Consider the following 19,147-nt stretch of genomic DNA (forward strand, 5'->3'; position numbering starts at 1 on the left):
AACAATGATGGATCTGGAGCAAATTTGGCATGGATACTCGATATGCCCAAGTGTGAACAGTGGTGGATTTTGGGGGGAAACAGACCTTGACATTTGGGAGTTGTACTTGCTGGGATTTATAGCTCACCTACAATCAAAATGATTCCGAATCCCACCAACGATAGAATAGGCCAAACTTCCCACACAGAACTCCCATGACCAACAAAAAATACGGTTGTTGATGGTCTTTGGTGACCCCTCTGCCACCCTTCACAACCCACCCCCCAGGGGTCCTGACCCTCCAGGTTGAGAAATGCTGATCTATATAGTCCATATTGGGGGTTTTGTAGCCCACCAGCATTTGGAGCTCACATTTTGTCCATTCCATTCTATTCCCTGAACTTTTCAAAAATACATTGACAACAAGATAAACAAGCGATACTTCTCTAGTTCCAGACACAAGAGAAAAGAGAGTTCTGTTTGGTCTGCATTGTTAAATAAACTCTTTCAGTTGTGTTTTATTTTCCTCCAGATGCATAGATAGACTGTTACACAGATATCTTTTTGACTGCACCCTTCTTCAGAAGAAAATACAAACTTGGCAGAGTTGAGTACAAAAAGAACTGCATGTACAAAAGATATTAGTATTAGGGGAAGATGATACACAAAATGCACATATAATAGCAATCTGTGTTTTCATTCATTTTCATCTTTAAAAATCAGTGTGAAGTGGCTTGAATGGGATGGATTTGTGACTGGATATATGAGAAAACAACTGGGCTGGAAGCAAATTGGTTTTGTCTATAATTTGAGGAAAGTAAAAGGAACTGGCTTTATATTTAATAGGTACACCCAGTTTTCTTCATTTATTCAGATGCAAAGAACTTTGTTTAACTAATCATTATGTTCTTTTCAGTATGAACAACACTTCAGCTTCCAACGGAGTCTTCTTCATATAGTGGAGGTTCAAGATGGTTGAGAGTTAGCTTGATGTTCCTTATGAGAAGATCTTCACTGCAAAGAGGCCCAGGAAGCATGGAAAGAAGAAGGCCACTTGGGGACCCAAGTCCTTACTGTTCAGGCTAAAAACAAAACGTCGCATGGCTGCCAAAGCACCATTGGCCGGTCCATAGCTCAGTGTATCCAATGTATAGTTGTATTCAAATGTCACAATTCTCAGTGATAGTTTAGAACTGAGTTCTTCCATGTTGCCTCTGGCACACCCTTTGGCTGCAAAGGGGATTTCAAAACCACCTAAGAGAGAATGAAACATTTAATAAAGTATCTAACATGCATATAATTTTTCATCACAAATAAGTGGGTGTTAATATCCTTGGAGGCACATGTGGTAGGGACCCAAGACATGTCCTTCATAACAACTGATGGAGTCAGTCTATCTCCTCCACAATCTCTCCATATTTTGTTGTCCTTACAGTAGCAAGTAAAGGCCATGCCATCTAGGATGCAAGTGGGAATAGTTCCCAGCAGGATGACTGTGATATGACAAGAAGACTGTGACATAATCCATTCGTATCACCTCCTTTTGTATTTGTGTCATGTCTTCATTAGATTTCAAGCCTGAAGGCAGGGAACTGCTTCTTTATTCTTTTATCATCATTCCTCCACATTTCTGGCTTTGACTTTTGCAAGTTTGATTATTCATGAATTTGATAGAAAATGTTTTCTCTTGGAACCTCTAGGTTCTCCAGTGGGACTGGTCAGCTTCTTCTAAAACAGTGGTTCCCAACCTGTGGTCCATGACCACCAGTGGTCCACAAGAACAAAAATATGGTCTGTGGCCCCACCATCACTACACCATTACCTCAAAACCAAGCGGCAATGAGAGCGACCGGTCTCACAAAACCCTCTTATAGTGCCAAGATGACAGGGATGACGGGAAGTACTACTACCACATCAGTTCTAGATTATTAAATATGGATTTCTGCAGGCGAGTAGATGGTGACAACCTGATGGCATATGTTCTGTATCGGAAACTAGAGCTGATGTGGTCTATCCAATGCAATTTTCTGAATTGGCACCCCAAATAACCAAACCAAATCTAAAGTTGACCAAAAATTGATTTGTAACCCTTCTGGTACTAATGTTGGAGAGTGGTCCCTGGTCAAAGTGGTCCCTGCTCTCAAAAAGGTTGGGAACCACTGTTCTAAAAGGAATCTCTGGATCTTACAAAGCAATTCTTTAGTCAGCCTCCAGTGGAAATTGACCATAGAACAAAGTGAAAAGACTAAGAAATGCATAGACAGGTAATTATCTGTCAAAACCCCATTAGTTTCATGATTTGCAGGGGTTTTTTTTTTTTTTGGTTTTTTTTTTTTTTTACTTTCACAATGATCTTGTGCCCCTAACCACAGTGAATGTGGAGAGCTAACTGTACTTGTAGGGGGCCAGTTACAGTGATAGTACTAAATGCATAATATCCCTATGAGATTTCAAAGTTAAACTCTAGGGATGTCTCAGGAGGCAAACAAGAGTGATGTTATGAGCAAGGAAGTCCTGATGATATCAAGAAGCATGACACATTGATAAAAAACATCAGTTTTTACAGATGAGGAAAATATGTTTGATTGTCAATCTCTATTTCAATCTACATTGTGAAACCACATATATACTGAGGAATGTAGGAGGGCACTTTGAGGCCCTGGTAGTGAATGGTAAAGATCATAAGATACAAAATGACACACCAGGAAAGGTGTCCTATAGGGCTGGGCGGTTTCGTTTCGTTAATTCGTAATTCGTTAAAAATTCGTTATTTTTTTTTATAACGAAGCAATAACGAACCATTCTGGAGCAACTTAAAAATGAAACGAATTTTTAAATTCGTTTCGTAAATGCTTCGGATTCATCTGGGGCAAGTTTTATAGTTGTTTTTTGTTTAATTAGTGAAAAAAAATTATAATATCACACCAACTGTCAACAACAGAGGGAGAGGGAAGCTTCAGAAGTTCCCCCTGTCCCATTTGGAGGTTTTTTAGCGCATTGTGCGGTCGCGTCCGCCATTAACGAATCAATTCGTTATTGTTTCGTATTTGTTTCGTTAATGTTTCATTTTTTTTTTACATTTACGAAATTTCGTAAATATCGAACTTTTTAAAAGAAAAATTTCGGAATTCTTTTAAATATTGAAACGCAAAAACCCCCAAAAAATGAATCGATTTTAGAAACAAATTTTTCCATTGTTATCCATGCCTAGTGTCCTAATATGCACCGAAACGTCAGTGGCTTGATGTGGAATGGTCCCAATGCTATTGTCGAAGGCTTTCATGGCTGGAACCACTGGGTTGTTGTGAGTTTTCCGGGCTTTATGGCCATGTTCCAGAAGCATTCTTTCCTGACTTTCACCTGCATCTATAGCATTATTCTCAGAGGTTGTGAGGTCTGTTGGAAACTGGGAAAATTGGGTTTATATATCTGTGGAATGTCCAGGGTGGGAGAAAGAACTCTTGTCTGTTTGAGGTAGGTGTGAATGTTGCACTACTGTCCACCTTGATTAGCATTTAATGGCCTTGCAGTTTCAAGGTCTGGCTTCTTATTGCCTCACTCTAACAACTACCATGTCAGACTAGACAGAGAAACTATTGAAATCTACAAGCATGTAGACAATTCAACAGAAAGGAGGAAACCATGAAAATCAACAAAATTTGGCTACCAGTATTTTAAAAAACTCCAAAATCAGGACAGTAAATAAAGAGCAACACTCAAGAATGGGAATTCCAGACAAGAAACAATCAGGGCCAGTTAATCACTTCCCAGCAAAGGATTCCCCCAGGCAGTAAAAAGTCAGACCTTGAAGCTGCAAGGTCATTAAATACTAACCAAGATGGCCAATTGCTACATTCACACCTACCTCAAATAGACAAGAGTTCTCTTGCCCAGCCTGGACTTTCCACAGATAAATAAACCCCATTTTCTTATTTTCCAACAGACCTCACAACAACTCAGTCCCAATGTAGCCGTTTCCTATTTTGCATTAGTTTCGTTGGGTATTGGTCTTGATAAACACTGGTCAGTTTGCTAGCTGGCTTCCATGGTAATGTAATGACAACCACTTGCTAAATGTAGACATTGCCCAATTATATTTCCTACGGACATAAACCCACATGTGAAAATGTAAGTCCCTGAGTGAATTCTAGCCTCTACACACATTTTCCATGACAACACTTTGTCTTGTTAGATTTGTATAAAGGCTGAGATGGGAATCATTCAGCTAAAAGGGAAAAGGCAATGGATGAGGAGGCTTAAAAAGGGAAATAAAGATAAATACCTTCTATTATTTTGCCACTTATTGCAGCGCACTGTATAAAGTCTCCATAGCAGGCTACGGTTCCATTATCCTCACAGCTTGTGTTTCCTGGTCTGTAACATCTGGGGCAAAACTTCCCATTCAAGTAATCTTCCAAATTAATATCTGCAAATCCAACCAAGGCAAACAGTGAGGCTTTCTGGCAACATAAGAAATTCAATATCCACAGTCCAAACAATTTCCAGGAATTTTGTTCCTTCACTTTTGTCAGACTTTTCATACAAGGGCAGTTGGAGGGTTATGGGTTGGGGCTAGCATTAGATTTAGGCCAAAGATGGATAAAGTGCAGTCCCTCAGATACTGTGGAGTTGCAATTTTCCTAAGAATGTAACACTAATGATTCTAGGACTGATGGAAGTTGCAGTCTAGCAACATGTAGCAAATCGTACTTTGTATATTCCTGATTTAAGTCTGTTAAAGTAATTGGAATCAATGATCGAAAAGAAAAATGTGTGATTTGAAAAATGTTTTGTAATTTGCAGCTAAGGTATAAAGTATCTATAATCTAGGGCCCAATCGTAGCACTATGATTCTACTTCAACTGCTAGAGAATGCTGGGGTTTGTAGTTTGGCAAGGCCCTAGAGAGGGTTAGCATGGAGTAATAGTTTGAGCCTGTGTCTGTATACCAAAGTTCAAGTCACTGCTATGAAAACCTTGGGCAAGTCACACTCTCTCAGCCTCAAAAGTCCCTGTGATAGGGCCACCTTAGGATTGCTGTAAACTGGAAATGATTTGAAGGCAGACAGTGTGAGGATGCGTAAAATTACTGCCACCAATTTGTAAACGTTTGTAAAGGAGCCACCACTTTGTGAGGGTTTATTTAATTGATAGCTAATAATATTGATTTGGTCTTTCTTCTGTGTAGCGTGACTTAACTTGGAAAGGAAATGTAACAGGGACAAGGCTTTCGGAAAACAGTAACAAGTTTATTGAAATGTAGAAGAAGCGTGATGGATTCAATGTTTCCCACTCTTAGAGGCACATATCTTCAAAGGTTACATTTATAACTTTTCTTAAACAACTCTGGAAAGGAGTTTTCCTTCCACTAAACAGGGTTCACTTATTTTTCTTCAAACTGGGTTTCCTTCTTTAATAGATTACTTCAGTTATAAGCTTATTCTTTCCTTATGATGTTTCTGTTACAATAGAGACTCTCAACACTATTAATATAAATAAGCCAACTCGACTTATTTAAACTACTCAGGCTAAAGCCCAAACCTCCCTGATTCTTACTAAGTAGAATCAGTCCTTTCCCTGTAGTTTTTAAACTACAGATCCCTTCTGGTTCTCTCTACTCAACAGAACAGCCTCTCCTAAAATTCACAGACTGTAATTTCCCTGATTCTTCTCCGAGAGAATCAGTCTTCTCCTGAATCTCTCCGACTACAGACTAACCATTTAAAATGGCTGCCCTGCCAAGTGGCAGTTGGCTCTGCCCCTGTTTCCATGGTAACCCAGCTCAACATAAGCTGAGCTGGCTGCCATCTCCCTTGGTTATGCAATACTATATACTTACCATTACTAACCCTTTAAACATCTATCTATAGTTACACATAACATCTATAATTACACATAACTGCAAGTTAAAAATTTATACTTCACCACACACAGCAACCAAAACAAGTGACTAGAGATTTGTAATAATTCTAAAAATGCCCTCAATTATAAATCCAAAGAATCCACTGGGTGGAATCATGGCAGTTCAAATGGAATCACAGTGCTATATTTACACCATATGAAAGAGGGCCCTTAGTCCTGGTTTCTTTTACCCCACTCACCTTCCCACTACTTTTTTGTATTTTTGTATAGTTTCACCTGGGCTCAATCTGCCTTGATATTCTGGATTATATGGCACTGCCAAAAAAGGTATTGCACAAGGAAGTATTTGGTTATTCCTTACACAATATCCACAAATGTATGTATATGGCTGCAATCCCTAGTCACACTAACGTTAGATGGGATGTCTGCTGAGAACATGGAAGAAATCCTTCTTGGGCCCCTTCTACACTGCCAGATAATCCACAATATCTACTTCGAAGTGGGTTATCAGAGTCCACACTGCCATGTAATCCAGTTCAATATGGATTTTACACAGCTATGTGGAAGGGGCCTGGGTCACCTTTTGCTTTCTGACTGTTGATCTGACATTTTGTGTGTGTGTGTGTTTTTTTACCCTTAACTTGTTGTGGCATCTTTTTGCTACGTTTGCAATAAGTTTTTAACTGCCTAAAATTAGTATTTTAAATAATAATAATAATAATAATAATAATAATAATAATAATAATAATTTATTTATTTATACTCTGCCACCATATCCCGGAGGGATTCGGGGTGGCTCACAAACACTCAAAGGTGCAAACACACATAATGCAAAAAAAAGCAAAGACAGTAACACAAAGCAGTTACAACCAACATAAACATCATAAACCCTCCACCACCCCCCCCCCCCCAACCGGGATGAAGATCAGTAGAAAGCAACTATAGCTGCAGGATATAAAACAAACTGCAATCAATATTAATCTCAGTGCTCAGTAAAAAATCTCTAGGTAAAGGTAAAGGTTTCCCCTTGACATTAAGTCTAGTCGTGTCCGACTCTGGGGGTGGTGCTCATCTCCATTTCTAAGCCGAAGAGCCGGCATTGTCCGTAGACAACTCCAAGGTCATGTGGCCAGCATAACTGCATGGAGCACTGTTACCTTCCCGCCGGAGTGGTACCTATTGATCTACTCACATTTGCATGTTTTTGAACTGCTGGGTTGACAGAAGTTGAGCCTAGCAGCAGGAGCTCACCCCTCTCCCTGGGTTCAAATTGCTGACCTTTCGGTCAGCAAGTACAACAGCTTAGCAGTTTAACCCACTGCGCCACTGGGGGCTCAAAAAATCTCTAGGTTCTCACATTTCTAAACATGGTCAAAGTCCTGTCTAAAAAGCCATGTCTTCAGTTTCAAAGCTTGCAGAGTGGAGGCTAGCCTAATCTCCCTCGGAAGGGCATTCCAAAGCCACCACCGAGAAGGCCCTCTCTCTGGTCCCAACCAACTTCACTTGAGACAAAAGTTTGGATTGGATTACTGGAATTAATTAGGGTTTTTCTTTTTCACTTTTGCATTACTTGTTTGGATTTATATTTAGGTTCCCTATTAGGAGGCAGGCAGGAAGTAGAAAGTTATCAATCAATACCTCCCACCTTGTCCCAAATAGGAAATCCACTGCATTAATTAAGTAATTAAAATAAGACAGCTATAAAATCCTGCCCTGATATTCCAAAGCTATGGCCTGGGGATGAATTTTGGTTGAATGAGGGCTGGTCTTTTTAGATTTCCTAAATCTGAACTCCAGAAATTCCAGTTCTTTACCAAAAAGCACCAACATTTTTTGAAAATTACTTTATGAAAGTAAAAGAAGAAGAGGAAGAGGAGAATACTCCAAAGCTGTTACATACGGGCAAATGGAGGAGCAACACTGCATGGTCCTTTACAAAGCAGGGAGCTATACTCTAGAGATTTGTCTTCTCCAAACTCAAACCTAAAGCTGCTGTTCACATTTTCTTTAGCCACTGCGCAGTACTGGGAGTAGCCATTTGTCTGGGTTTCTCCTAGTTGGGAAGACAGAAGTTAGAATATATAATGCACCGTAGTTCATCACAGTACATTGCTACAGCTGAGAAAGAGAATCATGTTAATAGATTTTTTTAAAGCAATGTCAGAAAACAACTAGCAAACATTAGGTGTCCTACATTTAGGAGAAAATAGGGGGGAAACAGATGATTTCTTGTTCACTTTTCAAACTATGTGCATATAAACTCTACTAAATATGATTATGTATATATTAGGACCTCATTTAACTGCAAAACCCATATGTTTGTAAAGTACACCTGTGGAGAAGAATGCAGCAAAATAAACACAATGGAAAAAAAGTCCTATAGTAAAATGTTTTCTTTGAGGGAAGAAAAGACGATACACTGATTAACATATCATAATACTATATTATAAAATGTCCATTTAAAACATTATTAAAAACAATGTAGTTGCATCCAAGTTCAATTCAGCATTCAAAGACCCAATCCAAAGCCTGTCCATTATCAATTCATATGTATCATTGCAATTCCGGTTAAGCCTGCTATCCAGTTCTCTATAAGGGTTGTTTTTGTGTTGTAAGATAAGGTGATTAGTTCCTTATACAGTCACCCAATAATTCCTTTGTCTTGTTGAAGGCTTTCATGGCCAGAATCACTGAGTTGTTGTAGGTTTTTGGGGCTGTATGGCCATGTTCATGTCCTCATATGCCTACCATAGATACAGGCAAAACGTCAGGAGAGAATGCCCCTAGAACATGGCCATACAGCCCAAAAAACCTACAACAACCCAGGAATTCCTTTGTCTTTTTCTACTTTCCTTTTAATTATTCTGTCTAGTGAGGTTTCTGCTACTTCTCTTCTTTTCATGGCCTGAGCTTTGCTGGACAGGCCTAACTACACTATCCAGTTCCCTTGACCAACTTTGTCTTTTATTTTATCCCAGTTTGTTATTTCTCCATTGAGTTCCATGAGGTCCCCCACCTTTTTCCTTCAGGACTCTAATTAGATTCCTGAGTGTGTTGTTCTTATTTTCAAAGGTTTCTAATGGGAAAGCATCAATTTTATTTATTTTTAGTTTATTTAGCCATTTTTTTCCAGATTTTTTGATAAGCATGGGCCAACTTTTAAGTTCTTTGAGTCTTTTTTTTTGTCTATTTTCTCTCCCTTATACATTCCTGTAGAGAAATGTTTATTATAGAGTGTTTAATGTACTGTGTTTAAACTGTATTTAGGGTTTACATTAGTTGCTATGGCCTAGCTGAGAGAGATAGGTTGCCATGGTGACAGGGCCGAAGAGGAGGTGGGCGGAGCTTAAGGAGAAAAAGGTTTGAAAGTGGCAGTTAAGCTTCAGTCAGGAGGAAGAGACCCTGAGAAGAAGAGCAGAGCCGGTTAAGGGCTCTGGGGAAATAGCAGAGTCGGGAAAGGACTCTGGGAAAAGTAGTTTAGTCCGGTGGATGAGACCCGGGGAAGAGGTTCAGAGTGTTGTGAAGCTGTGAGAATTCAGTAGTTCTTAGAATTTGTGAATATTTCTTCAGCAAGAGAGCTGAAGGTGTTACCTTGTTAGATTGCTTAGGTTAAAAGAATCTAACAGAGGGGGTTTTAAGGATCGCCAGTAAGGAAAGACTGGTGATCAGTGGTTTGTTCCGAGTATAGGGCAAACAGTGTGGATATTCACAATAGGGAACTCTGAAGTAGTATAAGCACTTCACTAAAGAAGGAGTTTGTAGAATTGTAACATCAGAAGCCTGAATGTATCTCAAACCAGCCATTTTGTAACATCAAGCCTTGTGCCAAGTTCAAATTCACAAAACTGCAACAATTACGTTCTGTTAACAATAAAACTTGTTCTCTTTGTATTTCAAACCTGCCTCCTCCATTGCTTTTATGCTTGGTGCATTCCACACTACCAAAGTCACCTCACAACACAACTAAAGATAAACAGAGACATAAACCAGCGTCTCTAAACATATTGGTGGCAGCTTAATTGATATCTAAAAGAAGGTTCCTCACAGAATATTGGTGGCATTAAAGAAGATTAATGCTTCCTCACATAATTTTTGTTGACAAGCGGTGGCATTAACGCTTCCTCACAATTCCCTTTTGCCAACTATTTGAAGTCTCAGGCCAGCCTGGCAGTGCCATCAATGGAGCCAAACGGACCTCCGAGGCAGAGAGCAGCAGAGACGGTGAGGGGGAGGAGGCCATCGCCGAATGAGCGGAAAGCCCTACTTCGCAGCGGCCTCCACCTCCTTGCCACCTCCACTGCTCCCCACCTTGGAGGCCCCTTGGGCACCATTGATGGCCCTGGCAGGCTGGGCTGAGGCCTCAGCCCAGCCAGGCAGCAGCAGAGGCGGTGAGGAGGAGGAGGAGGCTGCTGCTGAGTGGGTGGAGTGTCCCTACTTTGCAGCGGCCTTCTCTTCCTCGCAGCCTCCACTGCTGCCCACTCCTTCCTCTGAGGCCCCTTGTGTGCCATTGACAGCACTAGCAGGCTGGGGAGCAGCAGAGGCAGTGAGGAGGAGGAGGCCACCACTGAAGAGTCCGCTGATAAGCCCCTGGGAAAGGCCCAGCACATGGCTTCCCCTTCCCTCCTCCTCTTGCTCCTTCTCCCCCTCAGCTCCCCGCGCGGGGGGGGGGGAGGAAAAACCCGCAAAACAGTGAGTCCGCAATAAGAGAACCACGAAGTAGCGAGAGAACACTGTATACTCAATTATTTCATCAATCAAAGGAAAAACAAGTATATACATTGTCATATAGCATAAGACTGGTACAGGAAATGGTCTGTTCTAATCAAATTCAGATTAAATGATGAATTCAGGTCACAGTACAAGTCGTTTGTTATAGGAGTTATCAGTCGAAACATCCACATCTTTAATTCCTTGCTTTAATCCCCCTAGGGAGGGAGTTCCAGAGACGGGGGGCCACCACCGAGAATGCCCCCTCTCTCGTCCCCACCAACCGCACCTGAGACGGGGGCGGAAGTGAGAGAAGAGCATCCCCTGAAGATCTTAAGCATCGTGTGGGTTCGTAGGGGGGGGGGGGGAGGCGGTCACGCAAATAGTATCAACTAAATTAAAAAAAACAACAACAAGAAAAAGATGGAGAACCCATTGTTCCTTCTATTTATATTCTATGTCTTTTCAAACTAATGAGGTAGATTAGGCCAAGAGAATGGTTCTCCTGAAGTCAAAATAAGTAAATTTGACATATGTATGAGGATTTCTGCTCAGGTCTGACACTCTTTTGAGGTAATTTTGAATGAACAGAGAAGATTTCCTGCTAATAATAAATGTTAATATATAGCGGGGAGGGAGCCCAGTCTGCTTAGAAACCAGACAGGAAAGACTGGGAAATGATTTGTCCACTCTTGTACAGAAATATGTAATTGCTTACCTATTTTGAGGGTCTGTAAAATGCTCAAGCTCATGCATGTGTCCTGTCCACTATCACACGTTTTATTTGGGCATGTGCTGGAAGAAGGTATACAGGTTGGGCAAACTAGAGAGAGGGTTGCAATTGTTAGTAGCATTAGTTATCTCTTCATATCTCTTCATCGTTTACCCAATTCCAAGTCAGTACAAACCTCTTGTGTTAGCAAAACCCTCCCCAACCTCTCTGACTCCTATCTTTCAGCCCTTATTTGTTTTTACCAGCCTGTAAAAAATCTACATTCTAGGACTTCTCAGCTTCGCACTCAACAAGTATTCCCTCTTTCTCGGCTCTGCTTCAGTCTTTTCAGTAATTGCCCCATACTCTTTGAATTACTTCACTGAATATGTGCAGGTTGTTCCATCCCTCGATTTTTTTAAAAATCTCAGTTTAAAACGTCCTTGTTTTTTCAAAGCTTTTGAGATTTTAGTTTAATTTAGTTTTATAATCTTGTATATTTTAATTTGCTCTCTCTCTCTCTCTCTCTCTTTATAAATATATATATTACCATCCTGTGAGAGGCTTTTCTCATGTCTCTGCATGGGAAGCTAGAGCCGACAGACAGGAGCTCACCCTGCTCCCTGGATTCAAACCACCGACCTTTCAATCAGCAGTCCTGCCAGCACAAGGGTTTAACCCAGTGGTTCTCTGCCTGTGGGTCCCCAGGTGTTTTGTCCTTCAACTCCCAGAAATCCCAGCCAGTTTACCAGCTGTTAGGATTTCTGGGAGTTGAAGGCCAAAACATCTGGGGACCCACAGGTTGAAAACCACTGGGTCAACCCACTGCACCACCAGGAGCTCCTGCTTTGTATTATATGGCATTTTACCTTAGTACTGTGTCATTTATATTTTACTATTTCTTCCTTCACTCTGTGTGTATGCATCTGCATGTATGCATATACTAGCTGTCCCCTGCCATGCGTTGCTGTGGCCCAGTCTGTGTAGATGTGTCTTGGGTGTATATATATGTGTGTATATATTTGTGTATGTGTGTATATATGTGTGTATGCATACAAATGTGTGGTTTTTGTGTATGCATTGTAATGTGTGTTTTTTTTTTTTTGGTTTTTAAAGTCTCTCCTGATGGTCACTCGTTGTCCTGATTGGTGTCTTGTGTCCAAATTTGGTGTCAATTCGCCCAGTGGTTTTTGAGTTATGTTAATCCCACATACAAACATTACATTTTTATTTATATAGATTACTAACTGTACCCACTACGCGTTGCTGTGGCCAACCCTCCCTCCCTATTTCCTTCTTTCTTTCTCTCCTTCCTTCCCTCCTTCTTTCTTTCCTTCCCTCTTTTTCTTTCCCTTCTTCTTTCTTCTCCACCTGTTTCTTTCCTTGCTTCCTCTGCTCTTTGGTTCCATCCTTCCTTGTCTCCTTCCTTCCCTCTCTCCCTCTTTCTCTTTCATTCCTTTTCTCCTTCCTTCCTTCTCTGCCTTTCTTTTCTTCTTTCTCTCCCTCCTTCTCTCCTTCCCTCCTTCCCCCTTTCTGTGCATTGTGTGTGCATATATGTGTGTTTATATTTCTGTATATATTTGTGTATATAGGTATGTGTGTTTGTATATATGTGTGGTTTTGCACATGCATTGTAATGCATTTTTTTGTTTTTTGGCTTTTAAAGTCCCTTTTGCTGTGTTTCTTAATGTTTTTATGAGTGATGGTCGCTTGTTGGCCAAATTTGTGTCCAAATTTGGTGCCAATTCGTCCAGTGGTTTTTGAGTTATGTTAATCCCACAAACGAACATTACATTTTTATTTATATAGATTATAAATTGTACACTTTTGTACAATTGTATACTTTACTTGCAATGTGCATGTCAATAAATAAATGATGTCTATATAAATAATTATTTATTATCATTTATTTAAAACACTTATATTCCGCCCTTCTCACCCCAAAGGGGACTCAGAGCACAACATAAACATGGCAAACATTCAATGCCTGGGTACAATACATAAACATTAAAAAACATTTATCTAAATATTAAAATACACCATTTAAAATAACATAATTTAAAACCATCCTAGCCATCCACATCAAATCCAACTGGCCCTGTCATCTTTCCCATTGTCGCTTCATTGGCCTGTCCCAAAAGCTTGGTCCCACAGCCAAGTTTTTACCATCCTTCTAAAGGACAGGAGGGAGGGGGCCGACCTGATCTCACAAGGAAGGAAGTTCCATAGCCAGGGAGCAATCACCGAGAAGTCCCTGTCACTCGTCCCCACCAATCGTGCCTGTCACAATGGTGGGACGAAAAGCAGGGCCTCCCCGGAGGATCTTAATCTCCGCGTTGGTACATAGAGGGAGATGCGTTTGGACAGGTAATTTGGGCCGGGGCCATTGAGGGCTTTATAGGCCAAAGCCAGCACTTTGAATTGTAAATGCTGGTGATGATTATTGTTTTAGATTGAACTTGAAAGGAACAACACTAGATGCTGAACCAGTCTGAAAGATGCGTTTCAACATTGTGAATAGCTCCTTTAAAGTTTGGAGTAAAATCCAGTGCAAATTCACACACACTATTATGCATATATTGACATTAAAAATGCCAGCTGTCATTGCCCAAGAAAGAAAGAAGAAAGGGAAAACCTTTTATTGATTTTACAAGGCTCAATATGTTTATTTCTATCCCGAAATTTGGAGTGAAACCCAAAATGGAATCATTGTCTTACTGGCATGGGAACCTTCAGCCTTCACTCCAATTCATGGAACTACCTGAAGCTTATTCTATTGTAGGACCATCTTGGATGCCACCACTGAAGTGGGCTAAAGTCTACAAAGCTTTTTTACCATCTTCTTTTTCTGTCTGTCTCAAAGATGCTATTTTGCAATTTCTTCTGGAAGAAAATGGATATCAGCCAACATACCTAGTGGTTCCACCACTTGAGCTCCTGCAAGGAGAATGGCAACAAGGAGAAGGGATAGAGAAGCCATCTGGATGTCCTGTCTGGGATGCAGCCAAGCCAAACTAGGTGGGCACAAGGGAAGGATTTATAGGCTGGAGAGAGCTTTATGACTGGCTGGGCATAGATGCAACTCCCCCCCCCCCCCCCCACGTTAGAAGTTGTAAATCAATAAATGGGTAGGATCATTGCCTGTGTCTAAAGGAATGGGAGGGTAATAAGAAAATAAAAAATAAAACCAAAGGAGTTCCACTAATTTCAACACTGTAATGCTGGGAAAATGGCAAAGTAAATTTCCAATAAATAAAATTGATATGCTCCCAATAGGGATATTAGACTTTAAAAAGAACCGATATTTGCCCATATATGTATTTAATTAATTAATTAATTAACTATATTTATATTCCACTCTTCTCACCCTTGCAAGGGACTCAGAATGGTGTAGAGCGGAAATATTTAATGCTGCATATTGAACATAAAATGCAATACATCAATGAAATAGACCAGAATTTCTCAACCTGGGGGTCTGGACACCTGGGAGGGGTCGTTAGGGGATGTCAGAGGGGTCACCAAAGACCATCAGGAAACAAAGAGCATTCTGAACTCCACCAATGATGCAATTGAACCAAAGTTGGCACACAGAACTCCCATGACCAACAGAAAATACTGGAAGGGCTTGGTGGGCATTGACCTTGAATTTTGAAGTTGTAGTTCAACTACATACAAAGAGCACTTTGGAGTTAAACAATGATGGATCTGGACGAAACTTAGCATGAATACTCAATGTGCCCAAATGTGAACACTGGTGGAGTTTAAGGAAAATAGACTTGACATTTGGGAGTTGTAGTTGATGCGGTTTATAGTTCATATACAATCAAAGAGCATTCTGAATCCCATCAATGATAGAATTGGGCCAAACTTCCCACACAGAACCCCTGTGACGAACAGAAAATACTGTGTGTTTCTTATCATCTTTGATGACCCCTCTGACACCTCCTCATGACCCCCCCCCCCTCCACGGGTCCCAAGCCCAGGTTGAGAAATGCCGTTATTGATATATACAGATAACACAGGGCTTGCAAAGATTTCTAGGGGGAAAATCTATATATTATTTGCAAGTTTTGGGGCATGCATTTGACCAAGGAAGAAATGCAAGCAAAGCCCCCCTGAAAAAAAAAATATTGTCCTCTTTCCTCTTCCCCTTTCCCACCGCTTTTATTTCTCCCCTTTTCAAACTCTAAAATAGCTGGAAAGGGCATTTTAAAACCTCCCTCACTTGCCCCAAAAAACCTACCTCATTTTTGTATCCTTAGAAGAAGAAAAAGTCAGCAACTTTCTGTTGCTGACTTTTGTCAATGTAGGGCTTTATTTTATTTTCTAAACAGATATGGAGGAGGAGTGGGGAAAATATTGCTTCTTCCCTACCAGAAAGATCACTTTTGGTTTCTTTGCAAAAAACAAAAAAAAAGCCAGGAAATTGGGTGTGTTTAAAAGAGAGTCATACATACAAGGAGGAAGTGAACTATAGCTCCTTTCTCTCCTTCCCTCTCCTTGACTCAGATAGTACTAATAGTAATAATAAATCCTGCAGATTTGCCAGAGTCTCTCTGGAGAGCAGAGGACCGTGGGAGGATTTGGAAAAGGAAACACACTCCTCTACCCGGCTTGACCCCATCATAAGCCGAGGGAGGGTTTTTAGGTGAGGAAAAGGGTTGAAAAACTCCACTTATCTTTGAGTATATACCAAACCTTCCTAACCTTCCTAATGTCATGACCCTTTAATATAGTTCCTCATGTTGTGGTGACCCCCAACCATAACATTTTTTTGTTGCTACTTCATATTTTGCTACTGTTATGAATTGTCATGTAAATATCTGATATGCAGGGTGTATTTTCATTCACTGGAGCAAATTTGGCACAAATACCTGATATGCCCAAATTTGAATACTGATGGGGTTAATCATAGAATCATAGAATCATAGAATCATAGAATCAAAGAGTTGGAAGAGACCTCATGGGCCATCCAGTCCAACCCCCTGCCAAGAAGCAGGAATATTGCATTCAAATCACCCCTGACAAATGGCCATCCAGCCTCTGTTTAAAAGCTTCCAAAGAAGGAGCCTCCACCACACTCCGGGGCAGAGAGTTCCACTGCTGAACGGCTCTCACAGTCAGGAAGTTCTTCCTAATGTTCAGATGGAATCTCCTCTCTTGCAGTTTGAAGCCATTGTTCCGCGTCCTAGTCTCCAAGGAAGCAGAAAACAAGCTTGCTCCCTCCTCCCTGTGGCTTCCTCTCACATATTTATACATGGCTATCATGTCTCCTCTCAGCCTTCTCTTCTTCAGGCTAAACATGCCCAGTTCCCTAAGCCGCTCCTCATAGGGCTTGTTCTCCAGACCCTTGATCATTTTAGTCGCCCTCCTCTGGACACATTCCAGCTTGTCAATATCTCTCTTGAATTGTGGCGCCCAGAATTGGACACAATATTCCAGGTGTGGTCTAACCAAAGCAGAATAGAGGGGTAGCATTACTTCCTTAGATCTAGACACTATGCTCCTATTGATGCAGGCCAAAATCCCATTGGCTTTTTTTGCCGCCACGTCACATTGTTGGCTCATGTTTAACTTGTTGTCCACGAGGACTCCAAGATCTTTTTCACACGTACTGCTCTCGAGCCAGGCGTCACCCATTCTGTATCTGTGCATTTCGTTTTTTCTGCCAAAGTGGAGTATCTTGCATTTGTCGCTGTTGAACTTCATTTTGTTAGTTTTGGCCCATCTCTCTAATCTGTCAAGATCGTTTTGAATTCTGCTCCTGTCCTCTGGACTATTGGCTATCCCTCCCAATTTGGTGTCGTCTGCAAACTTGATGATCATGCCTTCTAGCCCTTCATCTAAGTCATTAATAAAGATGTTGAACAGGACCGGGCCCAGGACGGAACCCTGCGGCACTCCACTTGTCACTTCTTTCCAAGATGAAGAGGAAGCATTAGTGAGCACTCTCTGTGTTCGTCCACTTAACCAATTACAGATCCACCTCACCGTAGTTTTGCCTAGCCCACATTGGACTAGTTTCCTTGCCAGAAGGTCATGGGGGACCTTGTCGAAGGCCTTACTGAAATCCAGGTACGCTACATCCACGGCATTCCCTGCATCTACCCAGCTTGTAGCTCTATCGAAGAAAGAGATCAGATTAGTCTGACATGACTTGTTTTTGATAAATCCATGTTGACTATTAGCGATGACTGCATTTGTTTCTAAGTGTTTGCAGACCGCTTCCTTAACAATCTTTTCCAGAATCTTGCCCGGTATCGACGTGAGGCTGACCGGACGGTAGTTGTTTGGGTCGTCCTTTTTTCCCTTCTTGAAGATTGGGACCACATTGGCCCTCCTCCAATCTGCTGGAACTTCTCCCGTTCTCCAAGAACTCTCAAAGATGGTTGCCAATGGTTCCGAAATGACTTCCGCTAGTTCCTTCAATACTCTGGGGTGTAGTTGATCTGGCCCTGGGGACTTGAACTCATTAAGAGCGGCCAGGTATTCCTGGACGACTTCTTTCCCAATTTGGGGTTGGATGTCCTCCAAACCCTCATCCAGGGGGGGTTGATTTTGTCATTTGGGAGTTGTTGCTGGGATTTATAGTTCACCTACAATCAAAGAGCATTCTGAACTCCAACAACAATGGAATTGAACCAAACTTCACATACAGTATTCCCATGACCAACAGAAAATACTGGAAGGGTTTGGTTGAGTTTTGAAGTTGTAGTTCGCCTACATCCAGAGAGCACTGAGGATTCAAATAATGATGGATCTGGACCAAACTTGGCACAGATAATCAATATACCCAAATGTGAACACTGGTGGAGTCTGAAAAAATAGACTTGACATTTGGGAGTTGTAGTTGCTGGGATTTATAGTTCAAATCAAAGAGCATTCTGAACTCTACAAACAATGGAATGGAACTAAACTTGGCATAAGAACTCCCATGACCAACAGAAAATACTGGGTTTGGCCTTGAGTTTTGAAGTTGTAGTTCACCTACATCCAGAGAGCACTGTGGACTCAAACAAGGATTGATCTGGACCAAACTTGGCATGAATAATCAATATGCCCAAATGTGAACACTGGTGGAGTCTGACATGACATTTGGAAGTTGTAGTTGTTGGGATTTATAGTTCACCTATAATCAAAGAGCATTCTGAACTCACCAATGATAGAATTGGGCCAGACTTCCCACACAGAACCCCCATGATCCGCAGAAAATACTGGGGTATTAGCTATCCCTTCATATCTCTTCATTGTTTACCCAATTCCTTTAAGGAGTCAGTACAAACCTCTTGTGTTAACAAAACCCTACAACTTATCTGACCCCTATCTGTTTGCTTGTTTTGTTCTGTTAGAAATGAAATACAATGTTCTGGTTGCGGATGACATGATAAATATAAATATATTTATTTATTTATTTCGTGTACTACTACCCCGCCCTTCTCAACCCCCGAGGGGGGACTCAGGGCGGCTTACAAACAGACACAATTTGATGCCTACACAATAATACAAAATGTATAAAAACAGCAATTAAACTGTTATAACAATTAAAACAATTAAAACAATCAATATATATCACAATCAATAAACCAATAAACCAATGTGTATATATGTGTATATGTGTATATATGTGTATATGTGTATATATGTGTGTTTGCATATATGTGTGTGGTTTTTGTGCATGCATTATAATGGTTTTTTTAAGTCTCTTCTGCTGTTTTTTCAGTGTTTTATGAGTGATAGTCACTCGTTGGCCTGACAGGTGTATTGTGTCAAATTTGGTGCCAATACATCCAGTGGTTTTGAGTTATATTAATCCTACAAACGAACATTACATTTTTATTTATATAGACTAGCCATTTCCTGCCACGCGTTGCTGTGGCCCAGTCTGTGT

At 40.9% G+C, this 19,147-nt stretch overlaps 1 protein-coding gene across 1 annotated transcript; it reads right to left on the reverse strand.

Annotated features, from left to right (window-relative positions):
- Positions 1–484: 484 nt before the first annotated feature.
- Positions 485–15,636, reverse strand: LOC132780172 (phospholipase A2 inhibitor and Ly6/PLAUR domain-containing protein-like). The gene is made up of 6 exons (XM_060783735.2): positions 15,503–15,636; positions 14,173–14,273; positions 11,266–11,370; positions 7,741–7,893; positions 4,262–4,405; positions 485–1,233 (listed from the first exon to the last, which is right to left on the reverse strand). Exons 1-6 carry the CDS (start codon positions 15,505–15,507, stop codon positions 977–979), a joined length of 765 nt encoding a protein of 254 aa, XP_060639718.2. The 5' UTR covers positions 15,508–15,636; the 3' UTR covers positions 485–976.
- Positions 15,637–19,147: the final 3,511 nt, after the last annotated feature.

This window comes from Anolis sagrei, chromosome X (genome assembly GCF_037176765.1).
Source record: "Anolis sagrei isolate rAnoSag1 chromosome X, rAnoSag1.mat, whole genome shotgun sequence".
Lineage (NCBI taxonomy): Eukaryota > Metazoa > Chordata > Lepidosauria > Squamata > Dactyloidae > Anolis > Anolis sagrei.